This window comes from Sylvia atricapilla, chromosome 9 (genome assembly GCF_009819655.1).
Source record: "Sylvia atricapilla isolate bSylAtr1 chromosome 9, bSylAtr1.pri, whole genome shotgun sequence".
In the NCBI taxonomy this organism is placed as follows: Eukaryota; Metazoa; Chordata; class Aves; order Passeriformes; family Sylviidae; genus Sylvia; species Sylvia atricapilla.
The window spans coordinates 3,308,375-3,331,599 of NC_089148.1; the positions used below are offsets into that span (position 1 = coordinate 3,308,375).

Sequence of the window (23,225 nt, forward strand, 5' to 3'; positions counted from 1 at the left end):
TGTATTTATTTTGCATCCTCACACTGAATGAATAATCTCTAAGTTTTTAAGAAAAAGGAAACAGTACTTCATGGATTTAAACCATGGTATATATTTTACTTTTTTTGAAACTTGGTATGTGTTGATGTATTGAGTAGCCAGTAAATGGGAAATTATATTGATGCTGCCATTTATCAAAAGATTATTTGTTTTTCACTTTAAGTATAATTAATAGCAGCAGCCTTGTTAAACTTCCTGCCTTAGTATCAATCAATAAGCACTCATTACCAAAAGCTGGATGTCTGAAAGGTCTAGCATTATATAAAAAGCTGACATTTCAAAGATTGACTTTCATGCCCAATCAAGAGTGTAACCATCTTACATTTAAGTCCTTTAACATTCATGTATTTTTGGCATTTTTATTCCAAAGTTGTACATTTTGTGGTGCTACCAGCAAGCAGAAGAGAGGAGTTTAAGGACTGTTTCTCCCTTTATTTGGTTCTACTGTGTTTATACTGTCAGCTCCTTTTCCTTGTTTCAGTGATCAGCATTGGTTCAGGTCTGTACAGGCTGCAGACTACTTGCAGAAGGAGATTTTGAAGCAGGGCAGCACCTGGAGAGGATGGATATGGTGAATACAAAAAGGATATATAGCCTCACACCAGCTTGTGGAGAGCATGAGCTTGTGTTTAAGTGTGCTCAGCTCTTACATTTCAAGCAAAATGAGAGATGGGAGATGCCGTGTGCAGGAAGATGAGAGAAATTTGAAACAGCAGAAGTTGAATCCCTGTTCCTGTTGTGATATAAAGTAAATACATTAAGTAATAGATTTGATATCTGAGCAGAACTGTTTGGAAGAAGAAAAACAACCAGGTACTTTAAAGAAGTTTGTTCCTTTATTTTATAGAAAAAAACATGACAGCAGTCTATTAAGACTTTATAAAGTTCTGGTGCAGCAAGAAAGGACTGCTGCCATATCATTTCTTGTGGTAATAAATTTAAACGGTCTGGTTGTTATTAGAATGCTAATCAGGAAGGAAGCAGAAGTCTGTCCTTTTTTCATAAAGGGGTATAAAAAAGGTTACACACTTCAAAATGCAGAAAAGACAGAAATTAAAAGCTTAAATAACTGCAAACAGCAGGGTACGTCAGTAATGGAAAGACTTCTTAAATGACTCTGACAGCTTTTGCAGGTGCACATACTCTGTCACTTTGCCTAGTGGAGCATTGAAAAAGTTTTATGGCTCTCCTTTTGAAATTTATTAAGGGTTTCTTTCTTTCTTTTTCTTTCTTTGCAAAGTAGTCTGGACATACCCCTCCCTTGCAGTCGTTTTTATTACAGCTCCTAAAGGAAAGTCACCTATTCAAAAACATGTGTTGCTTGTTGTCTCTGTGGTTAGCTCGCAGAGCTGTAAATGCTGGAGAAGGTCGTTATTTACAGCCAGATATTTTCCTTTCCTTCCCTTCCCTTCCCCCATATCTTTTTCTTTGTATGTAATCCCGTTTTATTTGGTTTAGTTGTTGAAAGTCTCCCTGTGTAATTTTATAATATACCCCTAATCATTTAAATTGGTAACAAAAATGTTTTTTTCAAAGAGTTTGACCATTAGGAGCTAGGAGTTCTTGCTTTGGAGGGAGGTTTTATGTTTATCAACTTGTCTGTTACATTCCTTTATATGATGATTTGTGCTTTCACTAACAGACTTGCATATTACTGTTCATTGATGTTCTGAGGGGCCACTGCAGTGGCTGTGGTGTTTGCTGATTCTACTTAATTTTATTCAGCTGATGTTTCTCAAAGATACAACTTTTTTTTCTTTTTTATTTGAAGCTTGATATCTATCCTCTTTGAAATATTATTTAGTATCTCAACAAATCAGCAAGTGTTATCTTTTAGAATTTTATTCCATTGACAGAGTTAATTCCTCTACAGGTGAACAAGTGTCAGTTTCCATTTGGTTTTCTGCAACTTCTCAACATTTTAAAGAACCTTCTTCCCTGCAAAATCTCATATTTATATTAGTAGGAGTAAATGTGATGGCACCATCTAATTTGGATTCAAATTTGAAGACTATGAGAGAGGCAGACAGGATTTTGTCCTCCAGGAGCCAGTTCTGGGTTAGAGCTTGAATTACAATGAATGTCATGTCAGAATTTTCTTGGGGAAGTGGTTAATTTCCAGTGTTATCAAAACAAAGTGTTTTAATTTTCCCATTGAAGATAAATACTTAAAGCTGCAACTTTTAAAGCAAAACCAGTGACTGTGGTTGTGACAGGGATCAGTAGGATAGCCAATCACCCATATCAGTTAACAGAGTGATTCACTTCCCTTTAGGTACAAGCAGGAGAATGAGTGATTGCAACAGTGATGGGAATGACACAAAGAACTCACAGAGATATGAAAGAGTTAGAAATAGTTTCTTTCTCTGTATTGCATCCTATACCTTTTGCTCAAAATGAACCTTAGTTAAGGTTGTTTGATGGGCTGTAACACTGTAATAATTCCCTCATTTTCCGTCAACTATTACTTGGTTTAACACATTAAGAGCCATATGTTTCCTCTTTGAGGGCAAAGAACTGCGGAAAGTGTTATCAAAACTTGCTGCTTTAATTAAATTCCCTCTTGTTGAACAAGCAAAAAGTCTCAGTCTCTAAAGAGTGAATGCTGAGATGTTCCTGTAAATAATGGGGTGGTGGGGAGTTACAGAGTGCGTCCTGGTATTTGTAGAACACTGACAACATCTGTAATAGGTAACATACTGAAATCCTCACAGTACGAGATTTTCAAGCTCCTTGTAGTCTGAAATTAAGGCCATATTTCTTCCCCATCAGGGGCTTGTTTCAGGTTTAGGCATTTGGTGAACTGCAATGATGAGATGTGGGCAATAGCACTTCTAACTGGCATTTTCCTCAAAGTTAGCTAATGCTGTTTTCCCTCTGTACAAATTCCATCCATATGTCTTTAAATTATTGGTAGCTATCCAGGGTTCACAGTCTCTTCAGTGCATTGATTGCTAGTATAGTTAAACTTCTTATACAAAAAGTTTTTGATACAAAACAAATATAAGAGATGTATAGTCTCGAAGGCAGTCATTTGCGAAGTACAAGTGACTAAAATTCCTGATTTAAATGTTCTGGTCAGGATAGAGACTTTTTTCTAATTATTGTGGAATTCTTTAGCCTATTTTTGTTTGCTGAACAATAATGGGATGTAATAGGTGAGTATTCTGTACAGAAATGTGTGAATTTACAGCACACTAGCTCCTTCCATGCAAAGTCCTCTTGGGGTGCTCTAAATGTGCACTGGGTTGGAATTAATTGTAATTCACAGCAAATTATCCTGCACAAAGACATTCTTAGTGCAAAGTTTCTGATCTGGATATTATTTACTCTGTAGTCCTATACAGCACCATAACATAAACATAGCTGTGTAAAAAGACTCTCAGCTTCCTTTGTATTTGCTACTTCAAAAAATCAGTTTTTCTTCATGCTCAATAGACCCCATGAACCAAACCTTGGCAAATATTTCTACCAGAAAGTACTAAACCACGGTGCTTTGTGTTAAGTGCTTTCAAGAAAGGGTAGCTGGTAGACTTAAGTGATGCTTTTCCTCCAATATCCAGTCTTCTGCTAATCAATGCTTTGCATAAATAATAAGGCACTCCAGGCTTTGCATAAATAAGGAGGCCCTCCATAGGCCATGAAGAGAAATGGTTCTTTTTAATTGGTGATGCTCGAGGACTTGGAACAACCTTTACAAGACTTGATCAATATGTGCTTTTCCTCATCGAGTGCACAGAAGCCCTAATGAGTAAAGTGGCAGCTGGTCTCTGAATAAGTAATGCTGAAATAGAAAGAATAAACAAAATTATAATGTTCATTGTCCTTCCTCCAGACTCGTTTCAACCAGCGCCTTAGTAACCAGAATTTTGCCTTGGATGAAGATGACGATGATGAAATTGAGAGAACAAGCAAGTAAGAAGCCTGTTTGGATGTGTTATATATGTTTAGGAGAGAAAGTAACAAGTGTTATTCAGCAAAGTGGAGTTCAAGTGGCACATTTTTCTCCTGTCCAGCTGCTACCTCAATTCTTGATCTAGATGATGTCAAGTAGTTTAGGATTTAAATCTGCTTTAAAAAAAGGGACAGGCTATTATATATTTCCATTATTTATAGTGTCCAGAAGAGCTTGAGATAATCCTCAGTCTTCACAGTTTCCAGATAAAAAGACTACGTACACAAAGAAACAGCAAAATATTCATCACCGTGGTGGGCAGTGACCTCAGCTAATCTATTCTTTAAGGCTTGTGTTGTGGCCATGACAATGGGACATTTTTTGAAAGGTCTCAAAGACAAATAATGCCGTGGAAGTTTTATATCAAGGTCTTCCTATATGAGAACTAAAGGAAAACTGTAAGTTGAGGCTTAAGCTGCGTTGAGGCATTTTCTGAATTCAGGAGTCGATTTTTGATAATGAACATCTGGATATAGACCAGAAAGGACATTAAAAGCAAAATCAAGCAGCTTAAGCTGTGGTATAGTAGGAAAGAGGGAGCTAGTGAAGTGTTAAAAGGATATAATGAAAACAGTGAGCCATGGAAAACAGCCTTTGTAGCAGAATTGATAGACAGAGGTAGAGAAAGACCATGGAAGGATGGGAGTCTGAGGTAAGGATATTGCAATGAACAAGAGAGGCAGTAAGAGACAAAAGCACCAGTTCTCCTTACAGATAGATACTACGTCAGGAAATCTGCCCATGTGATGGAGGAAGAGTTGCAGTAGGAGATTTTTGCCACTAGAACAAAAAGTTTGGCTGGGCCACGAGGCAGCTAATGGTAACTGCATCTCCACTGGCACCATACATCTGTGTTCAGGAACATTCTTGAGTAGAAAGATACTGCAGGTTTATGTTCCCGTTCAAAGGTCTTGAAATGCATTCTCCTGTGTCCTTTCAGAAGTGGCTGTAATAAAATGGCTTTTATGTTCCTATCTGATGGAAAAGTTTTGTTTTCAGGTTATCATCAGAAGACAGTGAAGAAACTTCTGCTTACTTTTATGATAGTGATGGTTCTGGTGAAATCGGAATAACTCAACAACAAGGAGAAATGGACTTGCTTGGAGAGATTCTGGACACGCTGAGCACACACAGTTCAGATCAAGGAAAACTCTCAGGAGCAAAGAGCCTGGATTTCTTTAGATCAATGGATGACATTGATTACAAGACTGCGGTTAGTCTTCTGCTTTCATTTGAAAACCAACCCAAGTCCATTTACAGTGGAATCCTGCACTTGTGGAATGAACAACATGCAGCTGAGACCCTGCAGCACAGTCCTTAAAATTGCTGATGTGTCTTCCTAGGTCTCTATAACAGTACAGTCATGCCAGCCACTGCATGGTGATTTTTTTACCAGCCAAGAAATTTTCCAGGTTACTAAGTCATCTTGGAACAGTATTTTTCCCTTAAAGCAGTAACCACATAGAGAGCTGTGAACAGTATAATACTTTACCTAATCCAATAGTTTGATATTCTATTTATATAATACTTTTTTGTTTTGCTGTTAAATCTGATACACCTTGAGCTGGTTTAGTATTTTTTAATGCAGTTTAGAAGGCATTTTCATTTTCACTTTGTAGACTAAGACTAGTCATAGTGATATAATGATGTTTCCTTCTTGATTTAAATCATGGGATCCAGGTGGTAATTGCACCTGAAACACTGCTAGAACAGTGCTCCAGAGTTTTCTAAGAGGGCTCCTTGTTCCTATTTTAGGTAGAGTGGCACTGGTCTTTCAGTGTAAACACACTGCTTGCCTACAGTTTTAAAACTCTCACCAAGTGACTGCTGTGGTATTAACCAAAAAAGCCTAGTGTTTTCGAATTCCAGCACATATCAGCTGTCCAACACTTACTTTTGCTGAAAGAGATCCTATAGTAGATGATTTGTTACTGGAGCAGCGAATACTGATGCAAATATTTATAAAGCTTGTAAAATTTTATATTATGAGTGTCACACAGGGGTTAGATTAATAAAATGCCCAGTTTTGTTTGACCAAAAAACTTAATATTGAAAGTTGGTATAATGAAGCAAAGAGGAAATGCCATCTGGTTTTAGTTTTAGTCCCCCTCCCTCTCATATTATGGGTACAAACTAGAAAAGTGTGTCTTTGTTCACTGTCAAAACTGCTTATGCCAAGACTAAATGGATAGAGGAGACAGAAATCCTTCCTCTTTGTGGTACCAGAGGCAGTCCTTAGGCTAAGAGACAGTGTTCTGGGAGGAAATGTAAGAACACTTGGCCTTGCATTGTGTCTGGGATAGTTGTTTTGTAACACTGAGCCCCAAAGGGAATCCATGATTTAGGAACATACAAAATCCCTTCCAGTACTTGTGTTTCAAAAATGCCAGTGTAGAGATGTTTCTTGTGCCATTAACCACGAACACATGTTTTTTCTTTCAGAACAAGTCAAATGCACCTAGTGAGAGCAACCTCACCCTGCTCTGCAGCAGTGCTAATGAGCAGGCAGAGTGGAACCTCGGGCAGGATGACAGTGTCCTCCATGGGAAGCAGCTCCCCCCATCACCAAGGAAGCAGGTTTCTTCTGGTGACCAGAAAGAATCAAGGATGGAGGAAGAGAAGAGTGGCAAAACCTTTACTACTGACAAGCTGGACACCACTAGTTTGACATGCCTATCTCCAGTACGACCAAATGCCCAGTTTACTTCCCTAGAAAGTTTCAAAGCAGGCTTTTCTTCCTGTCAGCATGCAAAGCCTAATGAAACACTAAGCAATACCTCAGAAGATCAGCTCCCAGCAGGTCTTGCTCAACAGCCATCCATTCTAGTCCCTTGGGAGAAAGGTGGGAAGGAAGGAGAGGAAACTCCAGAAGAAGGTGGACTTCTTCAAGAAGTGGTGTCATTATGTAAACTGAATTCTGCTTTTCACTATGGTTTAAATATTTCAAAGGATAGCTTATCCAGCAGTAGCAGTGGAAATAAAACATAAGAAAAGTACGAGAAGAGAAACTTGACTCCCATCAGATGTTAAAGGGAGACTACTCAGGACTCCATGTAACTCCATATAACATGATAACCAAAAAAAAAAAACAATGAAAAGGAATAAGAGATCTTCTGTTATAAAAATAATTCTCTTCAGTTGAGTATGCATTTTCTGCCATTGGACATCCGCTTCTACGTTTACTCTGTTCATTTGTTTGCTATAGTTAGGTCCACAAAATGGAACTAAATATATGAATGCACTCTCAAATCAGGTACTAGTTAGTCTCTGTGTTAAAAATACAGCAAGTGTATGGTGCTTCCTAGCATTTGCTTCCTCTAAGCAGCAAGGGTGTCGTCTAAAGGTAGCCAGGTTTTGAAGGTACTGTGTTAATCCCATTAGCATGAAATGAACCAAGCAATCTGATTTGTCTGAAATGTGCAAATGTTAATATTTGTAATGAATTTAATAATTGCCTTAATCTTTTGAGAAGGGGTTTAACTGTCTTAGAAGATGAATGCAAATCTACAAAACAGCAATAATAATTTTTCCATGGCAGGAATTTGCTTCAGCAAAGGTGGGGGGAGGGAAGGAGACTTTTTTTAGATTAAGGAATTTCTTGTGACTATAACTTGGAACTTACTCCAAACTAAAACTGTGGCTCTGTCTTCCAGACTTCAAAAAGGTAGCACATGGTTTTCTGTCTTCTATAAAGTACATGAAGTGCTGAATTATGTGACGTTTATTGACTTCTGTTTACAACTAAGACACTTTAAAGACACATTATCCAGTTTTCCTAGGTAGACTAATTCACCTAAAAAAATCTCAGAAAGGAAAGTGTAAGTGGAATTGATAGATCTGTATTATTTTTTATTTTCTGCAGTTTAGTAGTTGGAAAACTAATTTGTGCCTAATTTGTAACACTAGAAAGCTAAATTTACATATTCAGATTGGGACTGCATATATCCAGCTCTCATTTTAGCCAAGTTGGACAACCAAAACCTTTTTTTTTTAAATTCAGTGAAGGAGAATAAGTAGTCCTGATGTATAATGTATTTAGAACAAGCATTTGTCCTCCTTCTGGCAGTGCTCCTGACAAATATTTGGATAATTAAAGTCTGAACGTTTTTAGTGCTCTATGGAGCAGCTCTTTAAATTTTGTAATTTTCTTCATCTTTTCATTTTCCACCTCACCATACATACTTTGTCTCCACAACAACTGAGGACAGAAAAGACAATTAATCAGTTTCAGCAGATTGGAATTGTCAGCTTTGAGGGCTATTTGTGGTAAAGTTGGTAGAAATAGGGCCTGAACCCTATTCTAGAATGAACCCTGCCTGAGAAGAATGTTCTGCTCTTCTAAGTCATGGAACCTTTTTTCTTTCCCTCTTTGGCATGAATGATTTCTGTTTATCTCAGCCTAGGCCTGAGTGAGTGAATGCATTCCTGGGGTTGGTATTTGGATCAGATTGTGCTTTAGTACCTTAATTGTAGTTTGTAGCAGAGTTTCATATCAGTTGCCTCACTGAGATTTATTAATTCATTTTCCTTCTAGCTGACACAGATAGAAAGGATTTTTTGGCTGCTTCTTTACAAGGCAGCTGACCTAAGAGAATTGCTCCATGTCATGGCAGAGGCACTGTTTGGAAACTCAGCTGAGAGGCTCAGTAGAGTGACACCTGGGGTTTGTTACTGCAGAGTTTCATCTAGTTCCAGAATGAGAAGGGCTGGGCCCGTACTTGCCACTGAGGATGAGCCTCCAAAATTAATCTTTAAATCAGTGCAACAAAGCTAAAAGGTTGTAAAAGTGCAAATCTTGCAGAAATATCTGTGTCTGATCAAGAATGAATATTTTGGAGGGCATCTGCATTGCTGGAGAAGCTCAGTGTTCCAGAGTTAGCAGTTGTACATCCAGAGGTCTCTGCTCCAAACTTTCTTCATCCTTTGGTTTTCTCTTGTGCATCAACATGATACCTTGTGAACTTCTTTAATAACAAAAAATATTACTTGGCAAAATATTTTGCACTATTAGAAATTGAAAGTATCATAAAAATAATGAAAATCTTCACTCTCAGCTTTCCAAGTGGGTCAGGCTGGGGGCTCATGTGCTGTTCAGATGACAAAGCTCCAGAGCAACCTGATGGTTCCTTGTTTGGAGCTGGCATTAATGACCTGAAGGTTTTGTTCTCCCTGGCTGGTGCTGGACATTGCCCAAGCATAGTGCTGCAGTTTTGTCTAAAAGAAGATAGACAGTACACAGGTTTTTGTTCTTGAAGCGCTTCTCACTCCTTCTCATTCACCTCCTCGCATTTTGTGATGAGAATGTCAAGGTTCACCTTTTCTTTTCCTCTGTACCTCACATGATGTTTCTATCCATGGTTCAATCTAAGTTGCTTTGTTTTCTTCATTTGTTAAAGATAGTAAACAATATCAATGTTTTAAGGAGGAAAATAGAAAAAAACCCAGAAATTATGGCCAATGTTACTTTCAAAACCATCAAACCCCTAAGGCCAGGAATGCTGCCAGAAAATGGTTTTCAAAAATGTCTGTCTAGTACAGTCATAAATATTACTGCCTTTTCAAGAGGGTTAGACACTGAACAAATAATCACATAGGTTGTCCCATTCTCAGCTTTGTGGAATAAATATGGAAGCCATGTGAGACTGCCAATATTCTTAAGCTTTTATAAGGATAATAAAACTGAAAGTTTGATAGTTGAATTTTTCAAAATTGAAGTGTTGTAGTAATAATTCACTGCTTCAATGAGTGAAAATGCAGGCTGAAAAAGTAAACAGATTAAATAAAATATGGTAACATTCAATTTAGATTTATTTTAATTTCAGTCAAAATGTTTCTGTGCTTATGCTGCATTGTTTCCTTACTATTTACAAAGCCCATAGTTTGTTTACAATCATTAAATAGTGTGTCTTTTTTGGTTTTGAACCTTGTATGGGTTCAGAAATAGCTTAGTCTTATATAAATGTTAATTTTAACTATAGGTACATTTTTTTACTCTGTAATATACAGAACCTTTTCCACTTACTATCCGTGATCTTTTAAAAAGGCTAATATTTGTGCCTTATTTAATAGAATTGCCAGTTACCAAATAGATAAGAGTCCAAACTGATATTTCTGATTCAACGCTCTTGTTCTCTGTCCTTGTAATAATATAAAACTGTTTATTGGCTACATATGCAGTATTTTTAGTACCACATTGGATTCTATATTAAGATAAATTTTCCAGGTCCAATACTTTGCAAGGTTTATACTTGTATGCTTTTTCTTTGTGGAAATCCTTCTAGTGTCTTTGAAAATCATCAACATTGATCACCAGCTAGTGGTGAGAACTGAATTCTGCTCAGTCAGAGCTCCTGTGGTCTTCTTCAGAGGCATCTCTTTTCTTCAGGATCTCAAAAATCTTCCCATTTCTCCTGTTTAAGGGAGATTCCAGGTTGTTTGATTAAGCTTTGTGGTCCATTACTTACATATAGGAACAAATTTCCAGTGCAGAAAGTCAAACTAGGACTTGAAATCAATATTTTTGAGTTTATTTTGCATAGATGTCTGCCTAAAATGAGCTGTATCACTCATCTGGTTTGGAAGGACAAGGTGAGGGCAGTGGAAGGACAAAGGGATTTCTGGGTTGTTCCAATGCAGTGTGGTGAAGCAGAGCCTGGAAGTCCACAGGAGAGATAACTTCAAAGAAATCCAGATTTCAGTTCTAGCTTAGTTACAGTGGTTCCAGCTCAGTCATGTTGGCAAAAGTAATATTGCCTGTGGAGTTAACTCCCTGTGGGATTTACAGAATGGATAATATGTTGTCCCAGTCAAAGCCTTCCCACTCACATGTGTAGAGATGTAACGAGGAAAACTGCAGATTTCCGGGGAGGACTGTGGATGCAGAGGTGATCCCTACCCACCCTCTATGCATGCAGAGGGTAGTCTTTGTAGAATAGGCAGTGGTTTGCTCTTCCATCTCACATATTTGGGTGTCATGTAGTTCTGAAAAATAGACTTGTTCTGAAGAAAAAAATGTAGTTGTAGAAGTTTTCATAGAAGTTGTCGACTGAACCCTTCCTTGTCATTTAGCATTTCAGTGGTGCTGCTGCTGTTGGGGTGGGATCATCAGAAACTCTCAGCACTGGCTGAAGTCCCCTCTCAGGCATTGTAACACAGACTTCGGGCAGAGTTTTAGACAAATGCTGGGTGCTTCTGAAAATCCCACCCAATCTGTTAGAAGAGTGTGTTAGACCTTAAAATTCTGGTTTAGATGTCTTTTTAGGTTTTAGGATGAGCTAGTTTACAACCTCGTGTTCTTGTAACCAGTGTAAAGTCTAGGCAAAAGAACAGTTAAACCAGGTGTTTAAAACAGCTTCTCTTTATCCACCTACAGTCAATGATATTCAGTTCTCCTGAACAATTTTTCATTGGCGCAGCTAATAGAATTGCTAGGGGCACCTAAAATACTTTCTCTATGCGTGTAGATGATCAAAGAACATTTCGTACAATAATCAAGTGCCAGCGTGAGGCCCTTTTGCAAATTCCTCCTGTGGAATCCTGACCATACCCTGTCCTGCAGGAAGAACCCCTGGCCATGGGCCTCCCTGACTCCTCAGAGGGAGCTCAAGAGGAGCTTCGTTTCCAAGGAGTTAGCCTCTTCTCCCTTGGCACCAGCCTCTAGTCCACATGCTATGAGATTCTAGCCAGTTTATTCCCACCCAACAGGCTAAACAAATGTGGCTAATAAACAGCTTCCTTATTGCAAAGCTCAGCATGGTGAAGGCTGGCTGTGCCCATGGTATTGCAGTAAATCCTTGAAGGATGAATGTAGAATAATTGCACCAGCGAAACCAGTGTGAATGGTGATGTGACTTGTCTTCAGTAACTTCTTTGCTGCTATTAGACGTGTCTGTCTCTGCAAGGTGTTGTTTACTTGTTAGCAGGATCTGAGCTGACCAGAACGTGTTCTCATCTTCACCCCAGGAGCATGGACCATAGCTGGCCTAGAATTCATGTTCCTGGGGGTGTTGAAAATAAAGGAATGGAAAGGGATGAGGCGGTTTGTTTGTGCAAAACATTCCTTGATCCGTTTTGCAATATCTGTTCCACAGTTTCAGTCTTTGGCCAGTTGAAAGTACTTGACAGGTCTTTCTGAAAGCTGCTTCACTTATTCTTGTAGAGTTTCTGGTGAATCCACAGCCACCTCAGTCTAGAGGCCATCCACAGCCCATGTAGCTGGCAGGGCCATTGCCACCCTCTGCTGGGTTGGAGTATGCAGCAGGTAACACAGTTGGAAGTTACTCCAAGGTGTACTGTAGTAAAGGGTACTCAAATAAACTGTACTATTAGTTAGGTCAGTACTAACAACACCTGTATTTAGAATCCAGTAGCAGTATTAGCATTTGGAAAATAAGTTGAGTTCAAGTATGTTGACATTTATTATGATTCTCTGTGAATCAACATTCTTTCTGTTAAAAATAAGGGAGCAGCTTGGTTGGGAGGGGGAAATGTATTGACTTTCAAATCTTCAGTGAATTTTGTGCAATATTTCTCCTTGTTTCAAAGTAATTTAGTAGTGCACATCTGCTTTCAAGCAGATCCATGAAATTGTATTTTTCAGAAATGTGTAAAATTACATGTAACTTTGAAATACGGTTGTATGATAAAAACATGAAGAAATATATTCTAATGAGGCAAATGTATATTACTAGTGACTGGGAGTGATTATGGATGTCACATTCTGTGGAAATAATAAGGCCTAAGCCAATGTTCACATACCAGTAGTTCCAGGTAACTCTTAAAAGTAAAAGCTGGTTAAATTGAAGTGAGGTGAACTATTAGGATTTAAGATGTTTCATTTCTGCCTTGATCACTTGTCTGTCGTGTTGGGGTATTAAGCTCTGCTTTTCAGGACCAGAAGTGAGGTGACAGTTCATAGCCATGGCCAGAAGAATTTCGTTTGTGACATCCCTAATTATCAGAAGTCATTACTTAGAACATCTGCTAATGTTGCCAGTATACTTTTAAGTTTTTGTAAATTAATTTCTTTGTATATTGATGTACATTTTCTTTTAATCCTTGGTTTTTCCTTGAGACCTTATTTAAATTAATATACTTGAATGAGGCAATAAAGCACTGTGGAAGAGCTGATCTTGATGCAGCTTGCACACAAGCACATCACGTCTGTTACTTCATGATTTTTGAGCAGAAAGAGCAATTTAAAATGCTTAGATGTTTGGCAAACTGTCAGTTTGTGTTTGTTAATTTTAAATCTGTGTCAGATATGATGAGAATGCCTCGACATGGAGCAAAGCAACATCATGTATCTTGATGCTTCTAATTTTTTTTTTTGTAACATTTTTGGTGACCCTTGAAAACCATTCCCAATAATGTCCCTCACTGTGAAACTTTAACACTTAAAAGAGAGGCATAAAGTACACATTGAGATTTTATTGATAATTTTGAGATTTAAAAAACTCACACACCAAACAACCAGCACTGTCCTTACAGTTTTAAAAATTTAGTTAGTTACTGACCTTTTAACAAAAGTAGAGCCAAATTTACTCCATGCTTTTGCACCTTCTGGACTACTGTTCAAAGTCATCTTGAGAACTGTAATTCTGACCTTAGACTACTGTTAGTAGTGCACTGTCTAGATGTATTAAGTGAGCTGTGATGTGTGGTTTGTTTTTTCTTTTTCCTTCCAAAGTTTGTGGCATCAGTAGAAGTTTTCAGTGAATTCCACATTACCATAAAGTGCCCAACACTGTACTATAAAATAAAATTTAACAATATCAAAGTTCCTTGGGTGATGCAGGTTCTTGTTTGATGGCTGATCTGAGCAGCATTTTCATGCTTATCAAGCATAAAGATTAAAGTGGTTCTTTATTATTTTGGAAGTTTTTCTCCATGGAATGAACATTTCACTTTCTCAAATATAGAGAAAGCAGAATGTGTTTTCTTGAATGCAATAATGAGTTGATTAGTACAAATGTTAAATGTTGATGTCCTTTGAAATTCCAGTGGTACTTTGGATCTTTTAAAAACCTTAGCAAATAATTCCTTTTTGTTAAACAGCTTTTCTTGGGCTCTAGATCTTGAAATTACTGCCAAAAAACGTAGGTATATTATCTTTTCTCATAGGTTAAGAAATCAAAATATTAAGGAGAAACAAGCAAGAAGGTACAGTATTAATTGAATTACTATGGCCTGAACCTTTCACATTAGATGTTAAAAAAAAGTAATGATAATTGTGATCTCACGAAGTATTTCTGTCCTGTTTATCAGAGAGCTGTTGGGGATGCTGTTGGCAAGGGAAGAAGGGTGCCCTACCTCCTGTGAGAGCTGTGGTGGGATCTGATGGGGATCAGACTGTGCTGCTGAGAGGTGCTGGGACCTCCCCTTTTTGCAAACCTGGATCCCCTCTGCTCTTCCTGCCCTGCTCCCCCTGGGGCTGGCTGTGGCCCCTCAGCATCTGATGGCCCTGGTGGGCTGTGTGACCCATTGGCACAGCTGGTGACTTGCCTTCATCCCCCTCCTTGCTGCTGCTGGGGAGAGGCTGCTGCAGAAAGCACCTCTTGGTTTTGGGGGAGATGGGGAGTAAAATGAAGGTAGGTTTTATCTGTAACTTAGGTGCTCTAAAGGACATGGAAGGGGTGAGGTGACCCTGGCTGGTGTCAGTGGCTCCATCCCCCTCAAGGGCAGGGCTCCTGACTCTTCCCCAGCTCCAGCATGGAGGAGCTGCTCCGTGGGCTGTGGGTGGATCTCTGCTCTGGATGGACCACCCTGGGCTGGTGTATGACCGTAATTCAGCTAGAATTTCCAACTGAATGGCTATGCAGTATGATCTCATCTGTTATTCACTCTTCTGTATTAAAAGCATTTTGATACCTTATGCAGACAAACCATAGAGGCTGTGGTTTCAATATTTATATGGTCAATCCACAACTGATGAGAAAATTACAAATTATCTTGATACAAAACAGTGAGAGTGTGATTTTAGCACTTGCCATTAGACCTGTGCTGGCTTACTGCGGCCAGCAGGGTGACACCAGCTGTGAAGTGTGGTAGCAAAGGGATCCTACTGCTAGATTAAGCATAGCACATCTTGTAGTCATTCCTTTGATTTTTTTCCAGTAGATATGCCCACATTTTTTCACCTGTTAAAGTGATAGCTGTGCAAAAGAACTTTTTGTCATAGGTCCAGATTATGAGTCAATTGAGGACACTATAAAACCAGTCTTTGCCAAATGAGCTGGAAGGTATGAAATCTTCAGGTAAAGTTCACCTGCTTTCTGTAGGTTTTTGTTTTTTGTAGTTTTTTCAGGGCACTCAGAATGTGGTTGCAACTTGCCTTCTGTGGACGTTTGAGTTTCAAACCCAAGAAAGAGAAAGGACTGAAAAAGAGGAGGTAATAAGAAAAGGCTAAATTAAGTTGGCAGATTTTACACAGATGGTACAGCAAGACTCTTCCTGTTGATACAATACCAAGTGTCTGTGAAAAACTCAGAGGGGTTTGGTGTACCAGCCACGTGGTACCACCCTGGGTATGAAAGCTGGCTCATGTATTATGAGTTGTGTCATTTGAGGGGAAAATGCAGCTCAAAGCACCAATTTACTGGGGTCTTATTTAGAAGGAAAAATCAGAAACTCTCCTAATGATTAGTAATTCAGATGAGAATTGCTTTTGCAGCTCACTTTTACTTTCATATAATGCAGCTGCAGCTGATCTTGAATGATGGACAAAGCATTTCATTTTCATTCCAGAACTCACTGTGTGTTAACCTCATGTTCACAAAATGAAAAATAACTTTATGAAATTCAGAGATTTAGATTGTTATTTGATGTGACAAGCAACAACAACAACAACAAAAACCTAAGCAATGCCTGGAGTGGTGTTGTGGGTTTGCTGGTATTCAGATAAAGCAGAGTCTGTCTGCAGATTTTCACCAGTCAGAAAAAAATGCTAACAGCTTCTTGCACTTCAAAAGCCCAGAGGCAGTCAATCCTGTTGGAAATTCTGTATGAAACATAAACAAGTACTAGTTCTAAAAGCAAAGTTTGGGAAGCACATTTGGAATATGCTATGGGCTGTATGTTATTTCCTTTGTGTGACTGCCTGTTTCACATTCCTCCTGAAAGTTGAAGGGCTGGGCTCCTGCTAGTGTACTGCTCCACTAATGTTTTTAGTTTTGGGTCCACTTCTTCTCTCAAATAATTGTCATTGAAAGATTTGGAACAAAGCAGCAACAAAGCCCACCATACAACTCTGAAAAAGAAAGGTACAGCATGGCCTACAAAGAATCTACTAAACTTGGTTGCAAGGCTTTTCCTATTAGGTCTATTACCTGTTTTCAATTGTTAAGTCCTAAACTACTCAGTTTCATGGATGAGACACAGTAGAGATGTACTCTGCCATGTGCAGCTTACACAATACTCTTTTTCCTAGAAAAGTTTGGTTTCCAGCTGTATATAATTCTATGAGTAACTCAACAAAATTGTGGTACTCTGCCTTGAAATGCACTGTAGAAGTTGTAGTTACAGCAGAAAGTTCTGTCCTAACTACAGACCTCAGCTCAGTTCTATCCCTGAGTTGGCTGCACATTCAGTAATGCACCATTGTATGGAGTCAGCAGTGTTCTGTTCACTGTTCCTTTTGAGAAAATAACCTGTTAATATAGTACCACCTGTTTAGCAATGAGGAGGATTATGTACTTAAAATGTTCAGCTGAATAATACATACAAACATCTGACATTTGGCCCGCTCTGAGGATAGGCGACATGCTTATTTAACGATTTCGAAAATGTTAAAATGGTGAGGCAGAAATTAAAATGTCATTTTAAAATATTTGTATTTAACTTATCTGATTCCATCCTATTCTACATTTCCCCTTGGCATATTCGTACTGGGGGTCACGGTAACAGTCTGACACCACAGATACTTTGAACGATATACTGAACATTGTTGGCATTTCAGCCTAATTAGTTTCATCCTATTTTGTGATTTGTCTTTGGTCCTTTGGGTTGCTGGCCCAGGATTTTTTTTTTTACCTTTTTTTTTTTTTTAATGCTCATCATTGTCTCATTTTAAATGTCAACAGACCAGTATTTGTGTAATTGGGGTTTTTTTCCCTTAATTCTTTCCTCCCCAATGTCAGAAAATTTGACAAGCGATTTCTGCATCTCAGGCAGGCTACACAAGAAAAATACATCCCAGGACTGAGTGACAAACACAAACTAATCCAGTCTGTGCAGGTCTTGAGTGCAGCCACGTATTTTTCTGGCCTGTGGTCACTGTTAGTGATAGTTCTGAACCAGAATGATCTTCTCTGGGTCTGCTTTAATGATTTGTGCCTGCACTGGGCCACCCCAAAGGGCAGATATGCATCTTCTCTGTTGGGCTCATTTCTCATGCAAAAACCTGCTGGAGCTTCTTTCTCCCTGGGGTCAGGTTTATCACACTTGTCTGTGATCCTGCCACAGATCCCACTGGAAGAAAATGCTTGGCACTTGTTCAACTGGGCATTGAGGTTTTACACATTCCAGAAGGAAAGTCTCAAACTGCTGGCTCACTTCAAATGACCCTCACTTGTGCCCACGGGAATATTTAAACCTCTGGAAGAGCTGCAGTCACTGACACGAGTATGCACTGCCAGAAACGGAGGGACAGGAGCAGTGCACCTGTTGCTCTTCTGGTTTGCTTTTTTCCCTGCTTTGTCACTGGCGTCTAGGTCAAGGTTGCTCCTCTTGTGGGTGTTTCTAGGTCATTGTAGCCAAAGTGTGAAGCACTGTTCCCACAGTAGTGCTGCAGGCAGCCAGGAAGGAGAGCCTGGTGCTTTTCCCCCCAAAATACCCCTGGACTCCAGCTGGTCCTAAAGTGGCTGTGGTACAGGCAGGGTGCCCTGTCTCACTGGATGACCACAGCTTATTACATGGGCATCTTTTCCCTGCTTGCTGAGGAGGGATCAGAAGCAATTAAGGCTGTATTTATTTGTTTAAACTATTCTGTCTTTCAAGCAAAAATAGGTGGAAACAGTCCTCCACTTCCCTAATCTGCCTAACAATCGTGCAGTTAGCTGGGGGTAACACGAAACTACTCCCGTTGTCCGTGTGCCCGCTGTGTGGGAGACGCTCAGTGGTTTATTTTGTGGGGCAGAAAGCAGCTCTGTAACCCGAGGCTGCCCCGTGGCCTGACTGCCTGGGCACTGCAGGCACGCAGCAGTGCAGGGGCTCTTGGCACAGGTGACAAGGACCACAGCCAGCGTGGTCACATTGCCTTAGGGTGGCCCTGCACAGCCCTTCCCTCCCACTCCTCCCCTGCTGCTGCTCCTGCTGATCTCTGCAACCCAAGAAGGGTTAGCACAGGTGCCAAGTGAAACTGAGCGGGTTTAAATTGGAAACACACATTTTTTGTCAGCGCTGGTTATTACAGTACGTGCCAGTGGAAATTGCGCTTTTGCTGGAACTACAGGTGGAGCCTGAAAGGTCACACACAATATTGAGCTGAGGAGAATGGCATGCTTCTAACGGTGCCATGAGGAGCATGGAACCACATGAAGGCCTGTGTGGCTTTTCTCTGATCAGAAAAGATGATTTAAAGCCACGATTTGGACGTGCCCGCCTCCGTGGTGCTTGACAATGTTAGATGGATTGCTGGGGAAGGAATTGCTCTGTCAAATGTCTCTGGGGAAAGAAAAATCACGGCACGATAAAATCAGAAATTAAAAGCAACATTTGGGAAACCAAGTCAAAAAGCAGCAAAGTTGCTCAAATTGGTTGCAGTGTAAAATCTCCCAATACGTTTTTATCCAGTAAATATAATTTGAAAGAATGTAAACTCAGAAAAATCACAACTGAATTGAGACCTCTGCCTGGCCTTCAGTACTTCACCTGTGCCTTGATTCATAATTTATGTTCTGGCTTTTCGCTGTGCAAGAGGTCTTCACACCTCATGGCATGCATTATAGATGGAGGAGTTTAGGTTAAAACATGCTTTTACTGTGAGGCTTGGGATACCGCCCGCTCTCCACATCAAATTCATGTGTGCAATTTAAACAAAACCTCACTCTGCTCCCAATAAATGCACACCAGATGTATCTTTTATAAATGTTAGGTTTTGCAACATCTTGACACATGCCAGTAGTTTGAAGGCTGTGCATGCTTCAGTGGGGCATGAAAGCCCCATCCATTCATTCAACTGTGACATCTTGCAATAGGCAAAATTCTAGTGGTGTCAGCTATTCGCTGCTCAACTTTATTGAGTTACAATGCCTAATCTGATGCTCTTTTTTTGAATTGTTTTCAGAGGTGTCAGTTTTCTTTAGCTGAGAGGTGATTGAATTGCACAGGAAAAGGAACTTGGCCAAAATCCTCTGATCCGTGATTCCTGATGTTATGTGACATTACACATGTAAGGTTTGTCCTGCAGTGAGACTTGGGGCTTATGTTAAATAAAACATAGTACAGACGTTTGGGGCTGGGAAAAAGACTTTGCTGTCTCTTATCTGGAGACAAGATTTCTGCTGCGGGACTGTATTTATGATGTACATTTAAAAAGTGTGTCAGCTATTTATTTAATACTGTAAATTAGATGAAGTTTATTATTAATTAGCATCTGTGGGAACAATAATCACTAGCCAGATGCAGACAATGACAAAAAATTGTGGCTTAGCTAATCACTGGCCAGAAACCTGGATGGGCCAGATGCTTCCTCACATCCTTCAGGACCAGACGGTGTGTTTGGAGGTGTGGGAAAGGAGAGGATTCTCCACCTGAGAATGATTCTCCACCTGCAGCTGGAAAAGTAGTGTGATGTCACGGCTGTAAGTCTGTGAAATGTGCTCTGAAAGTTTCAGATAACTCAGTTGTACTCAATAGAAGGATAATTCTATTTTGTTGAAACGAGTAAGAATTTCTGTGCTTCCTCCAGACATAGTGAAACAAATCCATGGTGATGGTGTTCTTCTTCCAGAGAACACAGAAAAGCAGTGTTTTCTATTTAAAGAAATAGAAAAGAATAGAATAGATCTGACCACAAGGTCAGATCATGATCATCTTTGGAGGACAAGTCTTAACAACATTCAGTTACTAAAATATTGGCAAATGTGAGTTTCATGGGCTTGGAGATGTTCCTCATGTTCAGGCTTAAGAGATGCTATTGATTTAGGCAGTGAAATACTCTTACCCAGAAATCCCTTTAACACACTTGGATTCTCCTGCTTTAAGTTGTGCTTTTGAAGAATATACAAACTCTCATTTAAATGTATGAAAAACAAAAGGATTGGACAAATATTTTTTTAAAAAACACCTAATGATGTTTAACATAGCCCCTGGCACAGAGTTCTTCATGGGGGCTCTGTGACAAGGAAATAGTGGCTGACACACACTTACCAAAACTGGAGATAAGAGTTATACCTCAATGGATTTGGATTCACCAAAGTAGCCTGTGATTATTTGGCAGTGCTCATTGCAGTTATTATTTTGCAGCACAGGATGCTGCTGCTTGAGTTTGGTTGGTTACATGCCAACATACTGAGAAAAAAAAATTCTCACGGAAGTTCACATTTACCTTCTCTCCTGGGTGTATAATTTCTGCAAAATGAGCTGCTGCTGCCAAGGGAATTTGTGCAACCTCTTTGCCTTCATGACAGGCCTTTAGATGGCTGGGGTGAGCACAGATGCCTCTTCCAAGGGGATCAGAGGACAGGGGGGTGGGAATGGCAAGTCTCAGCTGGGAAAGAGAGTGTGCAGAGTGTGGCAGGGACAAGAAGTGAGAGGCAGAATTGGCCTGTGGCCTCAAAGGCATCTTTTCACTTTTGGGGATGGTTCCTTTAGGTGCTGCCTCCTCAATTTCTGCTGTTGGGGAAGTCAGCTGCTCCCAGGCCATTGGGGCTGGGCACTGCTCAGAGAGAAGGAATTGTGTCTTAGCTGGAGGTGTCCTGTTCTGCAGCCAGGCTGCAGAGGAGCTCAACTGCTCCCAGGACACCCTGTTCGGGTGCTGATGTTTTTGAGGCAATAGGACTCTTGGCTTCTGAGGTCATTGATCTTTATTGAAAAGCAACAGAAAGGCTTTTGAAGAGAGCAGAAAATGGGATTTACATTAAGTGAAGAAAATCCTTACAGATCTGCCACTTTTCTGCCTGCGCTTGTCCAGAGTGCTGGAAAGACAGCAGTAATTTCAAAATCAGAGTATGTGCTTCTCAGCCTGTATAAATTAGCTTATCTGGGGTTATATTGATTTGTGCCACCTTGGGACCTGACGCAAACACTTCGTTTTGATGGTCCAGGGCAGTGGGGCAGTGTGGCTGCAGCAGAGGATGATGCAGATGGCAGTGCTGAGGCTGGCAGCCCCCAGTGTTCATCTCACTCCCAGGTATGGAAAATGTTTCTTGATCACTTGATTTCTAATGGCAAACTTGGCTTCTTAAACTGTAAATATAGTTCTGATCTGGGGATCGTTTACTTTGTAATTGCATGATGAAAGAATCCCATAAAGCAAAAATAATACAGGCTTTGATATAATCCTTATTTATTGGTCATTTTGATCCTGTACAGAGCAAAACAGTAATACGAATATAGCATCTAAACTATGAACATATTGTGTACATATAGAGAAGGAACAGTTAATTTTACATAAAACAGGGAAGGCACATAATGCAAGGTAATGCTCACTGTTTCACAGATTGGATGCCACCTTTTTCCAAGGAAAAGGGAATGGACCATGAAAGGGGAGTAAGTTGCTTCATCTTTCCACTGCTTCTGAGTGTCTTTGGAGGGATTTGGTGCAGAGCAGACTGGGTGTTCTAACCTAGCGCCCTCTCTTTCTTTGTAGAAGGCTATTAGACGTGAAGAGAAGGTTATATACGTAAGGCTTGGGAGTATATTGAGCTTTTTTTTTTTCTGTAATAGATAGCTTGCAAGTGATCATAAATAATACATTATACTTCAAGCTTTTGAGTCAAATAGATTAAACAAATGGAATTCTGAAATATTTTTAAGTCTTTTATGTGGAGATCCCACCACAGTGGTAGAGGTTACCAGTGCTTTTTTGGGAACTAGAAGCCAATTTCAATATTTTTTCCTTCTAGCAGCAGACATGCTCTCCACAACTCCTAGATGGTATTGCTCCTCCCTGAATGTCTGTACTTCTATACATTCTATTAAACCCCTGGGCTGAGAAGCAGAAAATACCTTGGCATCTGCTATCTCAGTCTTAATCTGTGGGTTAAATTTCAACAGGGATGTTTTTAGGCACTCTTTAAAACTTATTCCCTTTTGTTTTAGCCGTTGTTCCCTGGTTGAGACATGGCCCAGAAGGGTCAATCTTCCTTAACCATGCATATTATGGTCACTATAGCACGTTCATGAAGTGGCAGCTTTAGGACTTTTTTGTGCTTCTCCAGGCTGCCATGGAACATTTCCAGCTGCAGCATCTACCTCCCTGCTGCCTTTGGGTGTTGCTTCGTTAATTCAGATTTTCAGGAAGTGTGTTTGGAAATGACATTTGTTGCCTTCTGGGCCTTTTTTTGCTTGTTGCTTATAAGATCATAGAGTTTTGAATATTTCACATTTTAATCCCTATCTGAAGTAAAACATGCTCCCTGTGAGTTACCCTACCCAGATCTGCTTCAATAGGTAATTCTCATTCCTGACTCACCGTCGTCCTCCCACTGTTTCCTCTGGCCTCACTGCTGTGAAAGTCCAGCTTCCCCCTTGCTGGGATCCAGCTTTTGCCTCCACCTCCCTCAAGTGCCATTTACTTTCATTTCCTTTTCTTCTCTCATTTTTCTGTGAATTTCCACCACTCTTTCTTTTATCACTTCCTCTCCACCGAGGCTGACAGCAATCACAACTTACTCTAATCTTAGTTTAAAGGTTTTTCCCCTGCCTTCTGTCTCCTTGACTTACTTTCTACAAACCACACTCGTATTTCACAGCGAGATTTTTCTCTTTGTTGTGCTTTTATGGGTGTCTTTTTAATTATCTAGGAGCATATTCCTCCTGAACTCTCTTTGGTCTGTGTGAAAAGTCTTCAGGCTTTCATCTTCTCTGCCTCTTCCTTCCTCTGTACACGCTCCTGGGTATCTTGCTCAGCCCTAAAGATTCTCTCTGTGGCAACACTTTCTGGAATATTTTATTACATCTCCACAGATTGTTTTTCAACTGTCTCCCAAATTTCATCCAGAACGTCAAACCACGGAGAAGAGCAGATTTACTCTTCAGCTGCTTCCTTATTCTTGTTCTTTCCTTGTGC

General features: G+C 39.8%; 1 protein-coding gene across 1 annotated transcript in view; it reads left to right on the forward strand.

Moving 5' to 3' along the window:
* DENND1B (DENN domain containing 1B) overlaps positions 1-7,086 on the forward strand; it is a 226,389-nt gene extending 219,303 nt beyond the window's left edge. The window contains 3 exon segments of the mRNA XM_066324629.1: positions 3,875-3,954; positions 4,994-5,207; positions 6,437-7,086. Of these exon segments, the coding sequence (XP_066180726.1) occupies positions 3,875-3,954; positions 4,994-5,207; positions 6,437-6,982 (840 nt within the window). The 3' untranslated portion in view covers positions 6,983-7,086.
* Positions 7,087-23,225: the final 16,139 nt, after the last annotated feature.